This window comes from Ictalurus furcatus, chromosome 4 (assembly GCF_023375685.1).
Source record: "Ictalurus furcatus strain D&B chromosome 4, Billie_1.0, whole genome shotgun sequence".
Classification (NCBI taxonomy): domain Eukaryota; kingdom Metazoa; phylum Chordata; class Actinopteri; order Siluriformes; family Ictaluridae; genus Ictalurus; species Ictalurus furcatus.
In genome coordinates, this window is record NC_071258.1 from 32540269 (window position 1) to 32561372 (window position 21104).

Below are 21104 nucleotides of genomic sequence, written 5' to 3' on the forward strand. Positions count from 1 at the left end.
GCCCTACAGTACTACGGGGGGCTAACTGCCCTAACAACCTCATGTCTACTGATACGTCCCTCTGCAGCCCCTCAGGACCACTCCTCCTTTGTCTGCTTGGCCTTTATGACCATTCTCAGATCAGGCCTATTAGCAGGCTGTGACTTTGGCCAACCAGTTCCCCTGGCTTTCCGCAGGGGGAGGCAGGCTGCGACACTCGCCTTTTCTGCCTCCCTCGCACTAGCGAGGAGTGAGATGTTAGAAATAAAGGAGTTGAGGCTGACGAATTGTCATGGGAGACAGGTAGACAGCCATAGCATATATTATTGAGTTGTGCTTGAAAGTATTAAATGATCAGACTCCTGGCCATGGTCATTGTGATCTACTCGCTGCGTTTTAGCAATGTACTATAAACTAGAACATCACCACTACGAATATGGGGAATCACAAGGTTATGTGGCTGGAACGTTATTTGGTAGATCGCTGTGATTAATATGGTCCGGTCATGTCATGTCTTCACAGCGTAACTGTGTTAGCTGGGGTGGTACTCATGCTGCACTTCAGATGATCAGATGAAAACACCTGACTCTAATTTAACCTTCAAATGAACTGATAATCCTAGAAGTTCACATAATTTTGCCACTCACACATATATATATATATATATATATATATATATATATATATATATATATATATATATATATATATATATACACACACACATACATACATACATGCACATACAGGCCCAACAGACACACGCCAACAATAACGGCTGTAAATAATTTGTGTGTTCTTTCTTGAATGAAGTGAACCTGAAATAACTGTGTTGCAGGTAGCATCCTGCCCCTTGATCACATCACAAAGCTCGCCACCTCTCTGATTTGTCCAAACTGAATGGTCCTACCCAGAACACCCAGAGCATGTCTACAAATATATGAAGACAATATCTGTTCAGGACCAATCCAGCAAAAGTGCTAGACAAAATTTGTGATGTTGTTCCTTGTACTACTCGTTTCTCTTAGATTGGCGAAGGGAGAAAATTGCCATATTCTGGACAACCCAGAATATCCTCTGTTATCTAAAGATGGAGATGTGATAATTGGAGCCATCTTTTCAATACATCGTGGTACACAGATGCAGTCAATCGCATATACTGAAAAACCTCAACCTTTAATCTGCACTAGGTTTGTTGTCGTGGAAACTTTGATACTGTAGCCATTTTGGGGACTCTGTAATTTTCATTTTATATCAAATAATCTGAATTTTTTTTAACGTATATTTGTAGCAGTGATCTCGGTGAATTCCGCCTTGCTCAGACCATGATTTTTACAATTGATGAAATCAACAGAAGCAACAGCTTGCTGCCAAATATCTCAATTGGTTACAAAATTTATGACAATTGTCTCTCAAGATTGTTATCTATGAAGGCAGCCATGGCTTTGATGAATGGTATGGACATAACAGTGGACTATGCATGCTCTGGACAAGCAGTAGTACAAGCCATCATAGGGGAGTCAGAGTCTACTCCTACTATAGCACTTACAAAAACTACAGGACCTTTTATGATCCCAGTGGTAAGGATAAATGATTTTAATAATTATTTAATAACAATTTAATTAATAGTTATACAACACACTTGAAATATGCACGAGATGATTATCTTAATGTCTACAATTAAGCCACACACACACACACACACACACACACACACACACACACACACACATATATATATATATATATATATATATATATATATATATATATATATATATATATATATATATATATTTACTAATTATCAATCCTCTGATATGAGTCTCTTTAGCCTCAAATGCTGAGAGAAGCTCAAGTTTACTTTGAGACACAGTTCTAGGTTAATTATAGTAATTATGGTTAATATTTCATAAAATGTGCATGTTTATCTTAGATACCTATTTGTTTTTGAGCAATGTATGTTATACTTATGGGAGGCACCATGGTGCAGTGGGTACCATTGGCACATCACAGCCCCACATCACAGTCCAGTTTCAGTCATGTGCTCGGGTTACTGTCTGTGTTTTGCATGTTCTCTGCGTGTTTGCGTGGGTTTCATCTGGGTTTTCTGGTTTCCATCAACTGTCCATGAACATGCAGATGAGCAGACTACCTACATTAAATTATCCCTATGTGAAAGAGTGCATGAACAAATCGCGTGTTCACCTTATGCCCAGTGTTTCCAGGATTAGCTCTGTGTCAACTGCAAATCTGACCAGTATAGAGCGGTAAAGTTGAATGAATGATGCTTATTCTTAATATCAGCACCATTTACATGAGTATACTTTTGAATTTATAGTGTACATAATCCATCATCTTTGTATTCACAGATTATAATTATCTTTTGCGTTCTTTAGTTGGATGGTAGTTGTTTTTTTCCCTGTTAAACAGGCTCCTGTCTCTTCATAGGATGAAGTAAACACCTAAAAATCTTTGGTATAAAATGCACCCAAACAGGCTTTAATTATTTTTTTTTCTTTCTTTCTTCAGATAAGTCATAAAGCCACATGTGAATGTTTGAGCAACAGAAAAGAGTACCCATCCTTCTTCAGGACCATAGCAAGTGACTTCTATCAGAGTAGAGCATTGGCATATTTGGTCAAGCACTTTGGCTGGTCTTGGGTAGGAGCTGTGAACAGTGATAATGACTATGGCAACAGTGGAATGGCCATTTTTCTAAATGCAGCCAAAGAGGAGGGAATATGTGTTGAGTACTCTGAGAAGTTTGACCGGTCAGATCCTGCCAAAATAATAAAAGTGGCTGACATTATTAAGACAGGCACAGCCAAAGTAATCATTGTATTTCTGGCCTACGTTGATATGAATATTCTAATAGAGCAACTTATTCGAAGGAATGTCACTGGCTACCAGATGATTGGTGTTGAGGCATGGATTTCTGCTGTCGATCTAGTAACACCAGCAAGTTACAACATATTGGCTGGAGCCATTGGTTTGGATGTGGGAAAATTGAACATTGATAACTTTGCTGACTATGCTGTCAATGAGTTTTGGCAAACAGCTTTCCCTTGCTTGCACTCAAAGGGAAATATTTCTCAAACTGAAAACAACTGCAGAAAATATGAAGATATGATTCACTTTAAAAACTACAGTGAAGATATATCTGAACTGAGGTATGCAAATAACATGTACAATGCAGTTTATGCTGTGGCACATTCTTTACACAGCCTGTTGAGATGCACAGAAAACCAGAGTTGTGAGAAATACAAAACAATACAACCATGGCAGGTAACACAAAGAAGAGAAGCAAAGCAGGCTATGTCCATGACTGACATTGTAATGAAATAAATACTACTTTTCTTTTCAATTTAAAGGTTGTTAAATCTCTAAAAAAGGTTAATTTTACCACCAAATTAGGAGATCAGGTGTGGTTTGACAGCACTGGGGCAACAGCTGCAAAGTTTGAAGTGGTGAACTGGCAACGGGGTTTCAATGGAGAAGTGCAGTTTAAGGTTGTGGGCTATTATGATGCCTCACTGCCAAATGGACAACAATTTGTCCTAAATGCTGAAGATATAGTGTGGGCTGGAGAAAAACGAGAGGTACATGCTTTGCTTGCTAATGACATTTTTTTATGAAATATTATAAAAACTGTCATAAATTACAAAAAAAAATAAAAATAAATCGGGCAGTTAATGGCCCTTTAAATTGTTCTCAAAAATGTTCTACAGAAGATACTGTACGTAAAACATTCCCAATGAATATACATGACACATTTTACACCAACATACTGCCTCAAAGTAAAAAGTACAAAGCTGTAAAGCTTCTTAAATTTTATTAGTAAACAAACAATTATATCTTATAATTCAAAGGTTGTAGCCATAATGTTTTGTTCATATTAGAAGCCCAGGTCTGTGTGCAGTGAGAGCTGTCCTCCAGGAACCAGGAAAGCTGCACAGAAAGGAAGGCCTGTCTGCTGTTATGACTGTATACCATGTGCAGAGGGAGAGATCAGTAACCAGACAGGTAATTTCAGCATTACCAAGTTTCAAAGACAAGTTGTTAATTGTACATTGTGTATCCTCTTTTTATTATTTAGGATACGGTTCCTGAAAAATGGTATTAATAAATAAAACCATGAGATAAAGTATATTTTTCCTTCCTAATATTAATAATGATGATTATTTTGCAGATTCAAATAACTGTGAGCAGTGTCCAGGGGAATACTGGTCTAATGCTGAGAGAGATAAATGTATCTTAAAGGTCATAGAGTTTCTTTCATTTACAGAAGTTATGGGGATAGTACTGGTAGCATTTTCTTTAGCTGGAGCGGTATTAACTGTGTTAGTCGCTATTTTATTTCTAACAGCAAAGGACACTCCCATTGTTAAGGCCAACAACTCTGAGCTGAGCTTCCTGTTGCTGTTCTCCCTGACTCTATGTTTCCTCTGTTCACTTACATTCATTGGACAGCCCTCTCACTGGTCCTGTATGCTGCGCCACACAGCGTTTGGGATCACCTTTGTCCTCTGTATCTCCTGTGTACTGGGGAAAACAGTAGTTGTGCTAATGGCCTTCAGGGCTACACTTCCAGGCAGTAATGTCATGAAATGGTTTGGGCCTCTACAGCAGAGACTCAGTGTTCTTGCTTTCACTCTCATACAGGTCCTTATTTGTGTGCTTTGGTTAACAGTTTCTCCTCCTTTCCCATACAAGAACATGAACTACTACAAGGAAAAGATCATATTAGAATGTAACTTGGGCTCATCTATAGGTTTCTGGGCTGTGCTGGGTTATATTGGAGTTCTTGCTTTCTTGTGCTTTCTTTTAGCTTTCCTAGCTAGAAAGCTGCCAGATAATTTTAATGAAGCTAAATTCATCACATTCAGCATACTCATATTCTGTGCTGTGTGGATAACCTTTATTCCAGCTTATGTCAGCTCTCCTGGAAAATTTACTGTAGCTGTGGAGATATTTGCTATTTTGGCCTCCAGTTTTGCTCTACTGTTCTGTATATTTACACCTAAATGTTATATTATTCTGTTTAAACCAGAACTAAATACAAAGAAAAATATGATGGGTAAAATGGCTTCTAAGTCACTTTAAAAAAACCAAACAAACAGGTTATTCAAATCTGTAACATATACACAGGGTTCGGAGGCTTAAGTCAAGAGAAAAGCAATATGATCTAAAATACTTTTATTTAGAGCTTATTTTAGAGCTTGTTGTTCAATTGTTCAATGTTTGGATTTGTTTTATGAAAATAAATAAATAAAATATCACTGTCCCTGATATCCCTGGTAACATTACATCACAAAAGTTAGGGTGATCATATTCTGGTTTTCCAAAAAGAGGACACCTTTTTTTTTTCCATGTTTGAATACTGTCCAAAACTGTGTTACTTTGAATGCAGATTTTATTACACTGAAAAAAGACATGATATTAGCACTATTAGCATCACATAAAAATACATAAATTCTTACATTCTTTTGAATGTCCATATATATAAATAATAAAATAGAATAAAATAAAATATTAGATGGCATGATTGTACCTTCTGCCATCATTTACACATTTGAATGACCATGTAATACAAAGCAATGTGATAACATGAAATTAAAAATGACCTTATATGGCCATGGCCATTGTTTCAACTCAGGAAAACTGTCATTTGCTGCTATTGTAAAGTAACTGTTTGATCATGTACACAACAGCACTTCACCTTCCCACATTCACTGAGAGTAGGCTAATGGTTGAGAGACAGAATTTGGCCAATAGTTGCTGCAAGCCTTTTATAATCGACCAATTGGTGTGCAAGAAGGAGGGAATTACAGAGAGGAGTTAAAGCAATACAGTCATGGGCACACATGCTGCCATATTAGGCCATAAGCACATCATAATGAAACTAAAGCCGAATCCCACATTTTCTCAACTTTAGAAATACTGGCCGGACCAAATGTACCTGTAATCTGATTATTTTGTTATTTGACGTAACTGTAACGGATTACAGTTACCAGTTTTTGTATCCTAATTATGTAACACCATTACATGTATAACGTTACTCTCCAAGCCTGTTTATACATCATTTTAAGTGAACAATGTTGAACTTGGACATACGTATAATGTCAAATATAATGAACTACATAATATTTAGAAAACTTACATCTAATTAAATATTAAATCGATATTCATGAGAACTGATTAAACTAATCCTAAAAAAAATAAGAACAGAATAGTGTCTTATGAAATTAAAGAAAGATATTTTGTATTCAGTAATATGCATGTTTGTAATCAGGAATATATGACAATTATCTTATTTGCATTTAGAATTCATGATATGTTAATTTTCATGAAGATAAGTAAGCATAAACCAACCAAGCAATAAGACCACTTGCTCATGCACCAGGCAAAATGTCCCCCACAATTTACACAATATGCTTATATGGAAAAACTCCATGAGTACCTTACATGCACATAATCAATATTATATCACAACGTTTGAAACTTGCAGTACATTTAATGTTGAAAATCAGTATTGTGCACTGTTGACAGTGTAAAAAATATTAACAAAAAAAACAAAACAAAAACAAAACAAGGGCAACAGTCCTTTAGAATTAACTTGTTTGAATTTTATTTCTGCATAAATTTGAATAAATATAAAAATATTTTTATTTTTATAAAATAAAATTTTTAAATATAAATCTAAAATTGGCTGCATACTCCCATCTTTTTTGCAGACCAGGAAATAACGTTTGTAAAAACCTCCCTCCCTCAGCAAACAGGGTACATATTCTATGTCTCCTTTGTCCAAGAGGGATCCTACTTCCTGCACTAATGTTGGGCTCTGCTCTGTGCTGACTATTGTGGTGAGAACACCTCTGAACCAGAGGGGTCGAGCTCTGAACTGGACCCGGTGATCCTTTTCTACGGTAGACAGAACCCATGGAGACACATTTTCAGTAGTTTCCATGCTGCCAGATGGTCTTTCAGTGACGTTAATGTTTCCACATTCTATTGGAGGGAAAGCATCAGATTTTCGTTGCCTTGTGACAGCTCGCAGACCAGAGAACATTGAAAACATGGGACAGTCTTGGCTAAGCGTGACCCTACAGTAGTATGGGGGGCTAACTGCCCTAACAACCTCATGTCTGCTGATACGTCCCTCTGCAGCCCCTCAGGACCACTCCTCCTTTGTCTGCTTGGCCTTTATGACCATTCTCAGATCAGGCCTATTAGCAGGCTGTGACTTTGGCCAACCAGTTCCCCTGGAGACTTTGGGTGTATGTGTGTTTGGGGGTTTGTGAGAGTAAACAGAACATGCCAATGCTTTGAAGGATGTGAATTGGAACATAATAATGTCATTGAATTGCGAATCTGTTTTTAGAGGATTTAAACCTAACATGGTGAACATATTATATTATAGAATTCAGGCAATTTTACTGGGGTTATCTCATACAGTGTGGCAAGTAATAATCTGGAAAGACCTTTGTAATTTTCACAGTCTAAAACTGGATTTAAAGAGAAGCAAATCAGTAAATGAATCACATGAAAATGTATCACATGAAAATGTATCATACATAAATGAATCACATGTAAATGAATCACATGAATATGAATCATATGAAAATGAATAAATAAATTAAAAGACAGAAAAAAAAAAGAAAAGTCGTCCTGGCCTAGATGCAGCAAAACAGTCCCAAACCATGATACTACCGCCACCATATTTCACAGATGGGATAAGGTTCTTATGCAGGAATGCAGTATTTTCCTTTCTCCAAACATAACGCTTCTCATTTAAACCTCAATTTCTATCATCCATTCACAAAACTTTTTTTCCAATACCCTTCTGTCTTGTGCACATGTTTTTTCAGTGCCTTCAGTAGCAAACTGCAGACTGGCAGCAATGTTCTTTTTGGAGAGCAGTGGATTTTCCCTTGCAACCCTGCCATGCTCAACAATGTTGTTCAGTGTTCTCCTGATGATGGACTCATGAACATTAATATTAGCCAACGTGAGAGAGGCCTTTAGTTGCTTAGAAATTACACTGGGTTTCTTTGTGATGTCACTGACTATTACATGTCTTGCTCTTGGAGTGATCTTTGTTGGTTGACCTTTGATAGATCCCTGTTCTTTAAATAAAACAGGGTGCTCACTCACACCTGATTGTCATTACATTTATTGGCTAATTTCACCTTCAAATGTACTGCTAATCCTAGAGATTCTCATACTTTTACCACTTATTTCTGCAATCATTTTCCTCAATAAATAAATGACCAGCTATAATATTTTTTGTCTCATATGTTTAATAGGGATCTCTTTGTCTACTTTTAGGACGTGTCTGTAAATCTGATGATGTTTTAGGTCATATTTATGCTGATATATAGACAATTCTATACAAACTTTCAAGCACCATTGTAAATACAAAGATCCATAATTCAGAGAATACACACACTTCTCTTTGTCCTAATAATTACTAAGCAAGCCTTAATTTGAAATATGTGAACCCAGTCACCCATTTAAATGGCTGCATAACCCCAGCATAACCCTCACACATACCCACATACTAAACATAAACACAGCAAAGGGCTGAAGTTAGTCTGGGCCAGGTAAACCAGCTTAAAACTCATGAATACATACTGGTCATTGTGGACTATGCCACCCGGTACCCCGAGGCAGTGCCACTATACTCAGCCACCTCCTGCAACATTGCTAGAGAACTGGTGCTCCTGTTCAGCCATGTGGGAATCCCGAAGGACATACTGAAAGACCAAGGTACGCCGTTTGTGTCAAAACTAATGTCTGATCGGTGTTGGCTGTTGCAGGTACAACATCTGAAGGCGTCCGTCTACCACTCACAAACTGATGGGCTCATTGAAAGGTTTAACCAAACCCCGAAGTGGATGCTGCGCCAGGTGGTAGACGAGGAAGGGAGGAACTGGGACCTCCTCCTGCCTTACGTCCTCTTCGCTGTCCTGGAGTGCCCCCAAACATCCACAGGCTTCACATCCTTTGAGCTCCTCTTCAGACGGCGACCTCGAGGACTGCTGGACGTGGCACGGGAAACGTGGGAAGCCCTCCCCTTTCCACTCGGTCATCGACTTCGTACAAGAGATGCAGGAAACGATCGACCGAGTGGCTCAGATCGTCCAGGAACATATGAGAGCTGCCCAGGAGGAACAGAAAAGAGTGTACAACTGCACAGCGCAACCCCGGGAGTGCCTGGCAATGATAGTGCCAAATAGCTCCTGTAAGTTCCTAGCCCAGTGGCAAGGCTCATATACAGTCCTCGAGTGGAAGGGCGCTGTGAACTATCGCCTGCAGCAGCCCGGTAGGCAAGCGGAGACAAAAACATACCATGTAAACCTGCTGAAGAAGTGGATGGAGCCGGCACTAGTATTGTCTGCGTTCACGGCCCTAGACACAGACCACAACGAGGGTACCTTGGTCCAGCTGGGTGAAGACCTCACCCCCACACAAAGACAGGAGCTGACAGAGTTGGGGGCCAGTTCACTGATGTCTTTTCCACCTCTCCAGGGATGACGCAGCTGGTCCACCACGAGATTAAGACCCGTCCGGGAGTGGTGGTAAGACAGCAGCCCTATTGTGTCCCAGAGGCCCGCCACAAGGCTATCGAGGAGGAGCTCGGCTGGATGCTGCGGGACAACATCATAGAGGAGTCCGCCAGCCCCTGGTCCAGACCCATCATAGTTGTGCCGAAGCCCAATGGAAGTATGCGCCTCTGCAACGACTTCTGGAAGCTGAGTCAGGTCTCACAGTTTGACAGGTATCATCTCCCCTAGGTGGACAACCTAGTGGAGCGATTGGGGAGGGCCTGGTTCATATCCACACTGGACCTAACAAAAGGTTACTGGCAAGTAGCACTGGCCCCAGAGGCAAGACCAAAGACAGCCTTCAGCATGGTAAATGGCCACTGGCAGTACCGGGTTCTCCCCTTCGGGCTACACAGAGTGCCCGCAAGGTTCCAGCGGCTAGTGGACACTCCTCCACTTGGTCAGATCACCTGTTCCACCTGGGGGAGGTCCTGAAGGAGCTCCGGAATGCCGGGATGACAGCCAACCCCAAAACGAGCCACCTGGGGCTAACCGAGGCACAATACCTAGGTTACCATATTGGCCGGGGCCTACTAAAACCACAGACAAAGAAAATTGAGGCGGTCAAAGGCTACCCATGGCCTACATCAAAGAAACAGGTACGTGCCTTCTTGGGGTTGGCGGGGTATTACCACAGGTCTGTACCTAATTTCTCCTCTATAGCCTCCCCTCTTTCAGATCCCACGAAGAAGGGCCAGCCAGACTGGGTGAAATGGTCTGAAGAGGTGGAGCGGGCATTCCGAGCCATGAAGGATGCCCTCACCAGCGCCCCAGTACTGCGTAACCCGGACTTCACCCTTCCATTCGCAGTACACACAGATGCATCCGAGACCGGGCTGGAAGCCGTTCTCTCACAGACCTTCAGAGAATAGCACCCGATCCTCTTCATCAGCAGGAAGCTGTCCCCAGCTGAGAGGAGATATGCTGCTGTGGAGAGAGAGGCCCTGGCAATAAAGTGGGCCATCGAGGAGCTGCGCTACTACCTGGCTGGTCGGCACTTCATTCTGGTTACGGACCACACCCCACTGCAGCGGATGGCCATGGCCAAAGATACTAATGCCAGGGTAATGTGATGGTTCCTTTCGTTGCAGGACTTCTCGTTTCAGGTCCAACACCGGGCAGGAGCCCAACATGGGAACACAGATGGTCTCTCACAGCGTGATGCACTGTGGGCCCAACACACCGTGGCAGTAGGCTCGGAGCTGAGGGGGGTTACTGTGGCAACAGGCTGGCATCTGACACACAAAAAGGAAAGAGAGCTTCTCCCGCAACTGCCACTATGGTGCTGAAGAAACAGCTCCGCTTCAGCACCACCAATGTTTTGGACAGCCAGAGAGTGCATGGCTGCGGGGAGGGGCCGCCGACACACACACTGCTGGCGGCTGATAATCAGCGCAGCCACTCTCCACTATCCAGCAGCCTGACGGGAGAGTATAAAAGAGCAATCCTCCACTAGCAAAGGGAGAGAAGGCTCCCAAGGCATGCGTGCTAATTTGTTGTGTGTTTCTTGCAGAGGATTCCGATGCGACAGAAGACTCCTCCCCCTGGCTGCACCCGCGGCATTGAGTGACTGCAGAACGGGATCCCAGCCGCTCGGGAAACCCCCAGCATGGCCCCAGCAGCCCCGCGGACAACCCCAGCGCCTGAGCACTTCACCCCACGGCATCACCTTTGCACCCACACCCTCGTGGACTTTAAATAAACTCTCCGCGTTTGACACTTAAATGGCCCCCTGTGTGTCTGTGCTCTGCCCACCGCTGGCTAGGTTCCCTACACAAGTGACTAAAAAGAAATTGTGGAATATTTGAACAGAGTTGGAAAATTGGAATGGTAGATCAGTTAATCACTGTGTCATTAGAATCCATCACTTACCTAAACCTACACACTCAAACCAGCCCATCTTGCACCAACACAGAGATCACAGAGATCACATTGTTCCCCATTCTGATATTTGATGGTATGCATCAAACCAAGCACAAAATTCAAAACATGACTTCAATGATGCTACTGTCAGCTGCCTCCATAAAAATCTTCTGATATGTGCAGCACAATTAAGTGAAAATTGCTGCATGGCATACGTGATCAATCTATTATACAATCTATTAGGCATGTGAGAGTTACCATCATGTAATCTGGATCTGGAGCTGCTTACCCTGTCCGCTCGTGCCGTTTACCTCCCCAGGGAGTTCTTGACTGTTGTGCTGAGCCGTGTTTATATTCCACCAAGCACTAATGTCGAGGCAGCGGCTGAGCAGATAGCGAATAATACACAGACTATGCTCAGCAAATACCCAGATGCTCCAGTACTACTTCTTGGTGACTTCAACAGCTGTCAGCTTGATTACACACTGCCAGCCTTCAATCAATATGTAGATGTACCAACAATATTTAATAAAACTATCGATTTATGTTACAGTAATATCCTGGAAGCCTATAAAGCTAGAGCTTTAACACCACTAGGATTAGCGGATACTAATGTTATCCATTTACTTCCTGTTTACAAACAACGGCTGAAACAACGCAGGCCGGTAATACACAGCGCCCCTCAATGGTCGGAGGATGCTATTGCATGCCTTCAAGGCTGCTTTGCGTGTACAGACTGGGAAGTCTTTGAGGGAGAGCTTGATGAGCAGACTACAGTTATTACTGATTACATTAAATTGTGTATGGATTCCTTGATACCGGTAAAGACTACCATAACATACCCAAATTCAAAACCTTGGACCAACTCATCTCTAAAATCTCTTTTCCACCAGAGAAAACTTGCCTTTAAGCAGAAGGACTTTGCTGGTCTGAAAATCATACACCAGAACATCCAAACTGAAATATTTAAGGCTAAATAGAAGTATAAAAATAAATTGGAGCAGGACTTTGCAAATATGAACACCAAACAGGCTTTTCAGCGAGTCAGGTCTCTTACTGGACAAACCGTTAAACAGACTGTTTTTGTACAAGATCGCACCACCTTTGCTGCTAATCTTAATTTCTATGCCCGTTTTGATACCTCTGATTTTTCAGCAGAGTGTGATAGCCTTTTGGATTCTTTTCCTTCTCAAGAGCGGGATTATGAGTCCCTTCTAACTAAGCAGGATGTCTATTTCCAGCTTATTAAGTGCAAACTGAATAAGGCTCCCGGGCCAGATGGAATTCCAGGTCGGGTCTTGAAAAACTGCACTCTGGAATTAATCCCCTTTCTTCATTCTCTTTTTCTTTCATCACTTTGTACTTCAACAATACCAGTCACATGGAAAACATCAGTTATTCCTGTTCCCAAAAAAACTCATCCAACAGAGGTAAATCACTACAGGCTGGTATCATTAACTTCAATCATAATGAAAAGCTTTGAGAAAATGGTTCAAAACATTATGCTTCCATATGTTTCATCCTTTTTGGATTGCCACCAATGTGCATATAAACAGAAGAGAGGTACAGATGATGCAGTGGCTTGTCTCTTACACTGTCTACACCTGGATATTCCTGGAAACTATACCAGACTTCTTTTCATTGACTTTAGCTCCGCCTTTAACTCATTTTAGCTTCATCAGAGAATCAAGAAACTATAGTGTCTACAAGTCCCATCACCACTAGTACACTGGATTTATAATTTCCTTTCTAATAGACCACAAGTGGTAAAGGTGGGCAATGTATTATCGCCCATTATTGTTCTCAACACTGCTGCCCCTCAGGGGTGTGTACTTAGTCCACTGCTTTATATTTTCTATACAAATGCCTGCCAGAGTCCAGTCACCACCACTCATTACTTTAAATATGCAGACGATACTGCCATTCTTGCAATGCTTAATAAGGACAATGATTATTTTTTGGACTATCAACGTTCCATAGCTCATTTTAGTACATGGTGTGAGGATAACTTTCTCAACCTTAATATTGAAAAGACTAAGGAACTGATTTTTAGCTCTTCCAAAACACTGACCCATCCTTCCAGTATTACCATTAATGGAGAGATGGTTGAAAGGGTGGAGCATTTCAGATATCTGGGCATTACATTGGATAAACATCTCAACTTCAATCAGCACACCCTAGGTATTTACAAGTGCTGTCAACAGAGACTCACAGTTATTCATTAATTATCAACAATTATCAACAGTTATTATCAACACTGCATTGGCTCCCAGTGAAATCTCGCATTGATTATAAAATACTATTATTAACCTATAAAACACTAAATGGTCTCGCGCCACAGTATCTAAGTGACCTTTTGGTTTTCTATGATCCACCACGCCTACTTAGATCAAAAGATGCAGGCTATTTGATGGTACCTCGAATAGCAAAGGCTACAGCAGGGGGAAGAGCGTTCTCTTATAGAGCCCCACAGTTATGGAATAGCCTTCCAATTAGTGTTCGGGACTCAGACACAGTCTCAGTGTTTAAGTCTAGGCTTAAAATGTATTTGTTTACTCAAGCCTACCCTGACTAGACTTTCCGTTACGCTAAGCACAGTCCTAATAATCTTTTCTCTGCCTCTCTCCTTCTGTCGAGCCACACACAATTTTATGGAGATACTAGAGATCCTGATCCTTTCTGCTCTCCGGACCTGCCTGATCCGTTTCGGATCTCCTACCTCTGGATGGAGTTATCATCTACTCCAATTCCAGATTGCTGGGACTACGGCTGCTTCTAAGGCCAAACAGACTTCATATAAATCCATAATTAACTTTTTCAGACTATCTGTTGTTACCCAGATGAGGCTGGGTTCCCTTCTGAGTCTGGTTCCTCTCAAGGTTTCTTCCTCTTAACATCTTAGGGAGTTTTTCCTTGCCACCGTTGCCACCGGCTTGCTCAGTTGGGATAAATTTGCACTTTTAATATCTGTATACCGTGTTGATATTTCTGTAAAGCTGTTTTGAGACAATGTCTATTGTAAAAAGCGCTATACAAATAAAATTGAATTGAACTGAATTGAATTGAATTTGTAAACTTAAATATCTGTCTGTTCAGCCTAGTCTGCTTCTTCTTCTGTATCAAAGTATTATTGAACCGGTTCTTATGTATGGTGTCATTTGTTTTTTCCATATGCTAACAGTTACCAATAACAACAAACTCTTGAAAATAACTAATTTAGCGAGAAAAATTATTGGTATTCCCAACTCCAATTTATCGGACTGTCATTTCATATACCCTTCGGAAGGCACATAAAATTTTAAATGGTCCAAACCACCCACTTTATCAATAATTCAACCCCCTTCCTTCTGGCCGCAGGTATAGACTACCCATGTGCAGAAAGGCCAGCTATGGTAGGAGTTTTGTTCCTATGGCTATACGAGCATTAAACACATAGGTACTCAGCCACTGTGATGCCAGATGCATTTGTTGTATGATGATGCTGATGTTTTTCTTTATGTTCCCTTCTCCCCTCTATGCCTGTGATTGTTCATGATGGTTTATATGTATGATGTTATGTTTTTCTTTTTCTACACACCCATTGGTCTTTGAGGACCAATAAATTATCTATCTATGTCCCTTAATGACATCACAACGATTAACACCTCTCTGATTTGTTTAAATTAAGAGTCATAATCAGAAGACCCAATATCAATAAATATCTGTAGTATATCTGTTGAGGACTGAGCCAGCAAAAGCATTGGAAAATCTTTGTGATGTTATTCCTTGAGCTACTCCTTTGTTTTAGCCTGACAAAGGGAGAATATTGCCATATTCTGGAAAACCCAGAATATCCTCTGCTATCTAAAGATGGAGATGTGATAATTGGAGGTATCTTTTCAATACATGATGGTACACAGACTGGGTCAATGCCATATACCGAAAAACCTCATCCTTTAATCTGCATTAGGTTTGTTTTTATGGAATATTTCACATTATAATATATTTTTTTTAGGAAATCTGCATTGTATTTGTGCATATGGGATTCTTTTAGTTTTCATTTTATATTAAATATTATTTGAAATTTCTTTTTTGTAATGTATATTTGTAGATTTAACCTCAGTGAATTACGCCTTGCTCAGACCATGATTTTTGCAATTGATGAAATCAACAGAGACAACAGTTTGCTCCCAAATATCTCAATTGGTTATAGGATATATGATGTTTGTCTATCAAGATTGTTATCTATGAAGGCAGCTATGGCTTTGATGAATGGTATGGAAATAACAGCAAATGGTGATTGCGCTGGACAAGCCGTAGTACAAGCCATCATAGGGGAGTCAGAGTCTACTCCTACTATAGCACTTACAAAAACTACAGGGCCTTTTAAGATCCCAGTGGTAAGGATAAATGATTTTAATAAGTATTCAATAACAATTTATTTCATTGTTTCAAGACACATGAAATATGCATGAGATGATTATCTTCATTTATAGAGCAATATCCATATCTGAGTTTCTACCCACTATCCATAAACATGCAGATAGACAGATTGGCTATACTAAATTGACCCTAGGTTTGAAAGAGTGTGTGTGTGTGTGTGTGTGTATTCAGGGATTGGCTCTATGTCCTTTGCAACTCTGAGCAGGATAGAGCAGTAAAGCTGAATGAATGAATGTTATTACAGATTATAATTTATTATAATCTATTTATTATATCTATCTATTTATTATAATTATAGTTTGATGCTATTGATTTTCTCCATTAAAACAGGCTCCTGACACCTTTACTCTTGCTAGGAAAGTAAAAAAGTTTTACCTCTCTTTCTGTCCTTAGATAAGTCATGCTGCCACATGTGACTGTTTGAGCAACAGAAAAGAGTACCCCTCTTTCTTCAGGACCATAGCAAGTGACTACTACCAGAGTAGAGCACTGGTATATTTGGTCAAGCACTTTGGCTGGTCTTGGGTGGGAGCTGTGAACAGTGATAATGATTATGGCAACAGTGGAATGGCCATTTTTCTAAATGCAGCCAAAGAGGAGGGAATATGTGTTGAGTACTCTGAGAAGTTTGACCGGTCAGATACTGCAAAAATAATAAAAGTGGCAGATATTATTAAGACAGGCACAGCCAAAGTAATTATCATATTTCTTGCCCACTTTGATATGAAAATTCTAATAAACCAGCTTATTCTAAAAAATGTCACTGGCTACCAGATAATTGGTGTTGAGGGATGGATTACTAATGTCAATCTAGTTACACCAGCAAGTTACAACATACTGTCTGGATCCATTGGTTTTGCTATAGGAAAATTGAACATTGGTGGATTTGCTGACTATGTTGTTAATGAATTTTGGCAAACCGCAATCCCTTGCTTGCATACTGAGGGAAACATTTCTCAGACTGAAAACAACTGCAGCAAATATAAAGATATTATTCAATTTAAAAACTACAATGAAGATGTATCTGAACTGAGGGCTGCAAATAACCTGTACAATGCAGTTTATGCTGTGGCACATTCTTTACACAGTCTGTTGAGGTGCAAGGAAAACCAAAGTTGTGAGAAAGACAAAACAATACAACCATGGCAGGTAACATAAGGAAGAGAAGTAAAGCAGGTCATGTCCATGACTGATACTGTAAATAAATTAATTCTCTTTTTTCCCCCTTTGAAGGTTGTTGAGTCTCTAAAAAAAGTTAATTTTACCAGCAAATTAGGAGACCACATTTTGTTCGACAGCACTGGAGCAACAGCGGCAAAGTATGATGTGGTGAACTGGCAACGAGGGTTCAATGGAGAAGTGCAGTTTAAGGTTGTGGGCTATTATGATGCCTCTTTGCCAAGTGGACAACAATTTGTCCTAAATGCTGAAGATATAATCTGGGCTGGAGAGAAAGTAGAGGTACATTGTTTACTTATTTTTTAATTAAAAATATATCTAAACTAGATTAGATCATTTAAAAAAAAATAATAATAATAAAAAAATAATAATAATAATAATAATAATAATAATAAATCAGGCCTTGTGAGGTTATATTATAAGGAATATCCATGAAATGTTTTACATTAAACTAGTGCTTCAATATATATATATATATATATATATATATATATATATATATATATATATATATATATATAAAAACACAAAGCTTTGAAGCTGTCTGGATTGTATTGATAAGTAAACAATTATGGCTGATCGGCTGCATGGAACTGTCAGATAGAACTTTATAATTCCGAGATTGTAGTCATAATGTATTGTTTGCATTAGAAGCCAAGGTCTGTGTGCAGTGAGAGCTGTCCTCCAGGAACCAGAAAAGCTGCACAGAAAGGAAGGCCTGTCTGCTGTTATGACTGTATACCATGTGCAGAGGGAGAGATCAGTAACCAGACAGGTAATTTCAGCATTACCAAGTTTCAAAGACAAGTTGTTAATTGTGCATTGTGTATCCTCTTTTTATTATTTAGGATACAGTTCCTGAAAAATGGTATTAATAAATAAAACCATGAGATAAAGTATATTTTTCCTTCCTAATAATAATAATAATAATAATAATAATCATGATTATTTTGCAGATTCAAATAACTGTGAGCAGTGTCCAGGAGAATTCTGGTCTAATGCTGACAGAGATAAATGTGTGTTAAAGGTCATTGAGTTTCTTTCATTTACAGAGGTTATGGGGATAGTACTGGTAGTATTTTCTTTAGTTGGAGCGGCATTAACTGTGTTAGTAGCCATTTTATTTCTAACAGCAAAGGACACTCCCATTGTTAAGGCCAACAACTCTGAGCTGAGTTTCCTTCTGCTGTTCTCTCTGACTCTGTGTTTCCTCTGTTCAATTACTTTCATTGGACAGCCCTCTCAGTGGTCCTGTATGTTGCGCCACACAGCATTTGGGATCACCTTTGTCCTCTGTATCTCCTGTGTACTGGGGAAAACCGTAGTTGTACTAATGGCCTTCAGGGCTACACTTCCAGGCAGTAATGTCATGAAATGGTTTGGACCTCCACAGCAGAGATTCAGTGTACTTGCCTTCACTCTCATACAAGTTCTTATTTGTGTGCTTTGGTTAACAGTTTCTCCTCCTTTTCCATACAAGAACATGAACTACTACAAGGAAAAGATCATATTAGAATGTAACTTGGGCTCAGCTATAGGTTTCTGGGCAGTGTTGGGTTATATTGGTGTTCTTGCTTTCTTGTGCTTTGTTTTGGCTTTTCTAGCTAGAAAGCTGCCAGATAATTTTAATGAAGCTAAATTCATCACATTCAGCATACTCATATTCTGTGCTGTGTGGATCACCTTTATTCCAGCTTATGTCAGCTCTCCTGGAAAATTTACTGTAGCTGTGGAGATATTTGCTATTTTGGCCTCCAGTTTTGCTCTACTATTCTGTATATTTACACCTAAATGTTATATTATTTTGTGTAAACCTGAACTAAACACAAAGAAAAGTATGATGGGTAAAATGGCATCTAAATCACTTTAAGAAAAAAAAAAATTCAAATCTGCAAACATATCATTTTAGCTGAAGAATGTTACACTTGTACACGTAATGTCAAACATAATCAACTAAATAATATTGAGATATGTTACATCTAATTACATATAATATAAATATGGATGAGAACTGATTAAACTTATCACAAAGATAACAATTGTGTTTTCTCTCTGTCTATAGAAATATAATTTGTATTCAGTAACAAGTGTTTCTAATCAGGAATATAGAACCATTATTGTCATTATAAGTATTGATATTTAGAATTTGTTATGTAAATAAATAATATTTTATAAAAGATAAATAATAATAAAATCAAACAAATAAATAAAGACATAATAAATCATAAACTCCACAAACCAAATATAAAAATGTTTGTATTAGGTGATGGAGAGTCAATGCTCTACTTTTAAAATACATCTGTTATGATTTCTATCAGCAGAGGGAACTGAAGCTTGGAATTTGAGACCACAAGCTTGTGCATGTTGCAAAATATCTTCAACAATTTGCACAATACGCTTATTTGGAAGACTCAATGAGTACATTATATGCATATAATACATATTACCATAAAGCATTTAACTTGCTATGCATTTTATTCTGAAGATCATTATTTTGCACTGTTAAATATGTGGAAATATGAAGAATCAAAGGGAAATGGAGGTTGTACTTTAGGTGAGGACTTAAGGGAGGCAGTACAGATGGGATCATGCAATAAGAAACTGGGGCTGGGTGGCTTGGCTAGGAATTTAGATGGGACAGAACTGTGAGAATTAATTCACTTGCGATATGTAACCCTACAAATGCTGTAACTGAAGGAGATAAGAAGGATGGGCAGAGGCCTCCAAAAGGGAAATAATAACTAAGCTCAGGTCAACACACTCCATACTGGTTATGGAGAAAAGTAACAAACTGAAAAAATTACTCTCCTAAAATAAACAAATAAAAGATCACCCAGAGTCAAGCTCACAATGCCTGGTTTAGAAAGCAAGCATGTTACCAATGCACCAGGAGGACTGACCTCAAAAGGAGAGCTAGGTCTAAGAGTTATGAAGCAGCACACAGGCCAAAATATTGATGCTGATTTAGTCTTGTCCTCACATGGTGAGCTCCCTGTAAGCACTGCTTGAATAGGCCATTCACAGGTGGAGCTAGTTGCCAATATTTACCAAGATGCAGCTCTCAGTCTCCCTCTGTTGGACGGCTGGGGCCATGGCAACCTGCCCCTTACGTGCCCCTTAGGAACAGTTCCCAACATCCCTTGCCAGCCACGAGACATGAAAGGTGTGGTTCACTTTCATGGACGAGGGAATTTGAAGATGGTACAAGACAGGGTTGACCTGTCTCAGCACCTTGAAGTGGAGCTAACTTCCTAGAGTCCCCATGCAAGGGGTGATCTATAACTGACAGCCATACTTGCTGACCAGGAATGGAAAGAAAGCCACAGACAGTGACATTCATTGGTGTTTTGCTCTCAAGTGCAGGAGGCTGTCGACAAAGTAGCAAGAGCTTTCTTCCAGGAGCGTCAGCAGCAATGCTTCAGAAGTGCCATGACAGGTACCCCATTTCAGTCTCTTGCTCAGGAAACAGTGGTAGCAGATACCAATATTAGCAACAAATGGGTGACATCCCTAAGGAAGAATGCCAAAGGGAATTGTGGGCATATTCCTCCTAGAAGATGTGGGTGGCCCAAGAGGTGGGATTGGCCAATATGAGGCAATAAAGGTTTACTGTAGATCCTAGTTAACCCTCTCTGCCTGGCCATTAGACTGTGGGTCATGCCCTGAGGACAGACTTACAGTGACCCCTAAAAGCTTACAAAAGGCTTTGCAGAATTGATAGCAAACTGGGGGCTGTGATCAGAGACCAAATCCTGGGGTTTCACATGGATCCTCACCACATTCTGCAGGAGCAGCTCAGCAGTGTGTTGGCCAATGGGAGAGCAGGCAGAGGTAAGAACCAACAGGCATTAGAAAAGTTACTGACTGCTCCTAGGATCACAGAGTTGCCTTGAGATCGGAAGACCAGTAATAAAATTGGGGGTCAGGTGGTACGATGAGAGGGGAAATGGAAGGGCTCACCACACCCTAAGGTTTTTGCTTTGGGCACACACCTGGCAAGCAGAGACATAGGAGCAGACATCCTGATTGATGGTTCTCAACTAGAAGTGT

At 39.9% G+C, this 21104-nt stretch overlaps 2 protein-coding genes across 2 annotated transcripts; both read left to right on the forward strand.

Annotated features, from left to right (window-relative positions):
• The first annotated feature begins 874 nt into the window (after positions 1-874).
• Positions 875-5133, forward strand: LOC128606322 (extracellular calcium-sensing receptor-like). Its single transcript, XM_053622358.1, has 6 exons — positions 875-1169; positions 1271-1559; positions 2512-3267; positions 3354-3581; positions 3882-4005; positions 4172-5133. The coding sequence occupies exons 1-6, from the start codon at positions 976-978 to the stop codon at positions 5083-5085; spliced, it is 2505 nt and encodes an 834-aa protein (XP_053478333.1). The 5' UTR covers positions 875-975; the 3' UTR covers positions 5086-5133.
• A 5736-nt stretch (positions 5134-10869) lies between these two features.
• On the forward strand, positions 10870-18924 carry LOC128606257 (extracellular calcium-sensing receptor-like). Its single transcript, XM_053622297.1, has 8 exons — positions 10870-11021; positions 11104-11277; positions 15241-15402; positions 15544-15832; positions 16269-17024; positions 17109-17336; positions 17706-17829; positions 18011-18924. The coding sequence occupies exons 1-8, from the start codon at positions 10870-10872 to the stop codon at positions 18922-18924; spliced, it is 2799 nt and encodes a 932-aa protein (XP_053478272.1).
• The last annotated feature ends 2180 nt before the right edge of the window (positions 18925-21104 follow it).

Bases quoted from the DNA above. Each gene is read 5' to 3' on its own strand.
- LOC128606322 (XM_053622358.1), top strand. From the start codon at position 976: ATGTTGTTCCTTGTACTACTCGTTTCTCTTAGATTGGCGAAGGGAGAA. The intron at 3,268-3,353 runs GTAACACAAAGA...TTCAATTTAAAG, and splicing joins AAACAATACAACCATGGCAG to GTTGTTAAATCTCTAAAAAA. The intron at 3,582-3,881 runs GTACATGCTTTG...TGTTCATATTAG, and splicing joins GGGCTGGAGAAAAACGAGAG to AAGCCCAGGTCTGTGTGCAG.
- LOC128606257 (XM_053622297.1), top strand. From the start codon at position 10,870: ATGGTGCTGAAGAAACAGCTCCGCTTCAGCACCACCAATGTTTTGGAC. The intron at 11,022-11,103 runs GTATAAAAGAGC...TGTTTCTTGCAG, and splicing joins TCCAGCAGCCTGACGGGAGA to AGGATTCCGATGCGACAGAA. The intron at 17,830-18,010 runs GTAATTTCAGCA...ATTATTTTGCAG, and splicing joins AGAGATCAGTAACCAGACAG to ATTCAAATAACTGTGAGCAG.